This window comes from Propithecus coquereli, unplaced genomic scaffold, assembly GCF_000956105.1.
Source record: "Propithecus coquereli isolate 6110/MARCELLA unplaced genomic scaffold, Pcoq_1.0 Scaffold67, whole genome shotgun sequence".
NCBI lineage: Eukaryota > Metazoa > Chordata > Mammalia > Primates > Indriidae > Propithecus > Propithecus coquereli.
In genome coordinates this window covers 4,230,792-4,235,042 of record NW_012152729.1, presented here as the reverse complement: position 1 = coordinate 4,235,042, position 4,251 = coordinate 4,230,792, and the positions used below count along the sequence as shown (strand labels likewise).

General features: G+C 39.4%; 1 protein-coding gene across 1 annotated transcript in view; it reads right to left on the bottom strand.

The window, feature by feature from the left end:
• The window catches only part of LRRC36 (leucine rich repeat containing 36), an 18,660-nt gene that overhangs the window by 13,938 nt on the left and 471 nt on the right, over window positions 1-4,251 (bottom strand). Inside the window, exon 3 of the mRNA XM_012660456.1 lies at window positions 1,353-1,363. Within this exon, the coding sequence (XP_012515910.1) occupies window positions 1,353-1,363 (11 nt within the window). The remainder of the gene's footprint in view (window positions 1-1,352; window positions 1,364-4,251) is intronic.

The following is a 4,251-nucleotide window of genomic DNA, read 5'->3' as shown; positions in this document are numbered from 1 at the left end:
TGGCTGCTTTTTTCTCATTCTCCATGCTGGTCTCTCTTCATCCACTCGATTTCTAATTGTTAGAGGGCTCAGGATCAGTCCTCAGATCTCTTTTCTATCTATTTTCACTTCTTAGGGGAGATCTCATCCTTCATGCCATCCATACACTTATCATCCCCAAATTTGTATTTCCAGCCACACCTCCTTCCCTGAATTCTAGGCTAATATGTCCAATTATCAAATTGGCATCTCCGGGAAGTTTTAATAGACACCTCAAACTTAGTATGTCTAAAACCCAAACTCTTGATATTTACCTTAAAATCTGTTCCTCCCACTCTTTTCTATCTTAGTAAACAAAAGCTCCATTCTTCCAGTTATTCAGACTCAAAACCATGGAGTCATCATTGACCCTCTTCCTCCCACACTTCATCCTCAATCCATCAGCAAATCACAGGGTGTTATCTTCAGAATGTAGTCAAACTGTGACTATTTCTCACCACCTCCATTGCTGTCTATATAACCCAAACCATCATCATCTCTTATTTGCTCCAAAGGTTTTTCGTTTTTTCTTTAACTTTCACCTTTGCTCCTCACAGTCTATTCTCAACCCAGAATCCAGAGTAATTCTTAAGTGAGCCCACGTCACTCCTCTGCTACAAATCCTCCAAAAACTTCTGATCTCACTCAGAATAAAAGTCTGGCTATCTCTCTGACTTCATCTATACACTTCACTATTTCTGCTGCAGCCACACTGGCCTCCTCATTGTTCCTTAAACATGCCAAGCATGTTCCAGCCTCAGGAACTTTGCACTTACTATTGCCATTGGCTAGAAAGATCCACATGGCTTACACTCTCACTTCATTCAAATCTCTACTTTTATGATGCCTCATCAGAGATGTTTTCCCTGACCATTCTAGCTACAATACTATCTCCTCCTTCTTACTTTCTATACCCTTATAGTATTTTTCTTCACAGTGCTTATCATAACCTGACATATATTTATATGTTAACATGTTTATTCACTATCCTACTCCCATTAGAATGTAAACTCCATGAAATTCGGAACTTTTTTATTATGGTAAAGTATTCATGGAACTTTATTTCATTTGCTACTTTATCTGCAGAGCTAGGGCAGTGTCTGGCACATTATGCGTGCTCAGTGAGTTTTGTTGAATAAATAAATGAGTGGTCTCCATCACTTACCCTGAAACTAACTTCTGAAAGTAATTCAGAATAAAAGTGACTGTGGCCAAAGAAGACTAGATGTTGCTAGAAACATGTCCTGGGATGCTACTTAACTAAAATAGCATGTAGTTGTGAAGCTCACATGTTACAAATTTTCTCTAATGTATCTATCATGTGAAACTCATACCCTGCCGATTTCTGGAGGTTTCAAGGATCACTGGTGACCCTGAAATATGATTTAAGATATGCTAATGCAATTTAAGAAATGTTAATTCCAAATTTGCAGTTATACCTTCTATCTTTTTTTTTTTGTTATACTTTCTATCTTCATGCCTATGAAACAGAGCTGTAAACTGACAGGAAGCTGTTACCTGCACTAAGTTTCAAAAGCCTTTCAGTGCTTGAGTCAGTGTTTGATTGAGAAGTCAGGAAGTCTCCACAGGAATGGGATATGGTGGGCTTTATGTCATTTGAAGGCTTTACGGCATATTCTCGATAGTTCTTGCTTCTCTGAGGCCTTTTACCAAGACTTCTGTGCATGGATAGAGTTTGAGAATAATGACTATCATAATTTTCCAGAGCAACACCTGAAGGTAATGGATAGGGATGGATCTGGCCAGCATCACCCACATCCAGGCGTTTACTCAGGGAGGCATCATGGGTAAGCTGGTATGTATCAGGTTTTGGTATCAAGTCCTTTTCAGGAGAAGAACCTGAAGACATATTGTCAAAAAAAGGTATTCGGTATCCTTCTCTAGTCATCTTCTCTGGGGATCGGACTGTGGGCTGACGAGGCGAGTAGTGTCTGAATTCTAATCACCACCAAGGAAAAAGAAACAAAACATCATGAGAATTCTTTTGGCCTGGTTGGGAATACCTCAGTTCACTGAATATACTCTCTGTCTATAAGAAAAGGTTCTCAGGAAGAGGTGGTTTATAATTTTTTGAGACAGGGTCTCACTCTGTTGCCCAGGCTAGAGTTGCAGTGGCATCATCATAGCTCACTGCAGCCTCAAACTCCTGGGCTCAAGCAATCCTCCTGCCTCAGCCTCCTGAGTAGTTGGGACTACAGGTGTGCACCATTATGCCCAGCTAATTTTCCTATTTTTAGTAGAGATGGGGTCTCGCTCTTGCTCAGGCTGGTCTTGAACTCCTGGCCTCAAGCAATCCTCCTACTTCAGCCTTCTAAAGTGCTAGGATTACAGGTGTTAGCCACCACACCCAGCTACTTTATAATTTTGATAAATGGTAGCACAAAGTGATGAAAAGACTTCCACATGGAACAACGCCTCCACTACCAATAAAACATGTGGGACATTTGTGCAAACAGTAAAGAATCTGTAACATTTTGGAGACAAATTTGTTATCGATAGAACCCCCTAGGAATTTCCTCCTAAAATTATAGTGTCAGAGTTTTCTAGACTCTAAATTCATATAAAAAATTAGGTATACCCCCCACGTGGCAATAGTTGTGATTTTACAATTGATTTTATAGACAGTAGTTGGTCAATGATTTCATAGACTCCTTGCAATAAAGCTAAGCCCACTCCTACCCCGCAATCTCCACTCAGAGGCTCTAGGTTCTCTCATTGGGAACCAGTATCCTAAGCCAATTAAATGGTAGGAAATGCAAAACCTATGAAAATCCCTGGCCCAGGTACTATCCCAGCTGTAAAGCATTTCTTTCAGATACCTCTGTCATCTCCAAAAAGCCTCATAGTGGAGTAAGTAAAGCAGACAAAAAAGAGAGGGGTCTGTGCTCTTCGGTGCTTTCAAAGGGCTTACTTTGGAAACAAAAAATACTCTATCTGAGTTAGTCACACTAATTTAAAAATAGGCCAGGCTTGGTGGCTTGTGCTTGTAATCCCAGCCCTTTGGAAGGCTGAGGTGGGAGGATTGCTTGAGAACAGCCTGAGCAATACAGTGAGACCCTGTCTCTACAAAAAAAAAAAAAAAAATGCAACCAAGTACCTTCTAACTCTATAGGACCTATAAGAATATCAATGTTTTACCTAGTATCAACATATACACTGGGGAAATGCTATAGAATAATATCTTTAGGTAACGAAAAGAATCTAAGAACAAGGGACTTCAGTTTCAAGTAATGACAAATTAGGTAATTCACAGTAATCACCTGTTGAAGACGTTTAAAAAGTGGGATGATATATATTCTTAAAAGCATCAAAGAGCTAACATGATAGTGAGGAATTTCTAAGCCAAAATCTAGGAAACAGCAGGAACCCATTTAAGTAAGTCTAGCACTCGAAGCTACTTTTACTCTAGGCTTTTTAGGGCAAAAAGGGACAGAAGTCCAAGTCCAGGGTATACCCAAGGTGAGGAGTGTGACAAAACTCTCCCTCCCCACCCACATACACCCATTAAGATGGAACCTAAGCAGGATACAACCTTCAGAGTAAAGGTAAATTGGAAATAAACCAGCCTTTGTACTGACTGGTAATCCAGGTTTGCATCATCTGGGTGGTCCAGGGAACCTCAAACCTTGAGCTGGGACTAAGATGATCCTAGACTGATAGTGTGTCCCATGCATCTGGTAGAAGCAAATGAAAATCTGTTCTAAAAAAGATATATTCATGCAAGGCTTTCAATCATTCCTACAAATAATTTTTCAAATATAATAGCCAGCAAACATCCAAAACCAACCATTGAAATAAAAAGGAAACAAGACAATGTGAGTGATAACTAACAGAAAAAACAAACACAGACCCACAAAAACATAAGATATTGGAATTAACAGATACAGCCTATAAAACAACTATGTTTTCTATAGTTAAAGAAGTATAAAACAAGCTGAAAATTTACTCCTTATAAAAAGTGACCCGGTGGATTTGAAAAAGAACCAAATTAAACTTACAGAACTGAGAAAGAAAACAACTGAAATTAAGAATTCATGCTTGAGCCTAGGAGTTCAAGACTAGCCTGGACAACACAGTAAGACCCTGTCTCTACAAAAAATTTTTTAAAAATTAGTCAGACATGGTAGTGCATGCCTGTAGTCCTAACTACCCAGGAGGCTGAAGCAGGAGGATTGTTTGAGCCCAGGAGTTCAAATTTGCAGTGAGTTATGA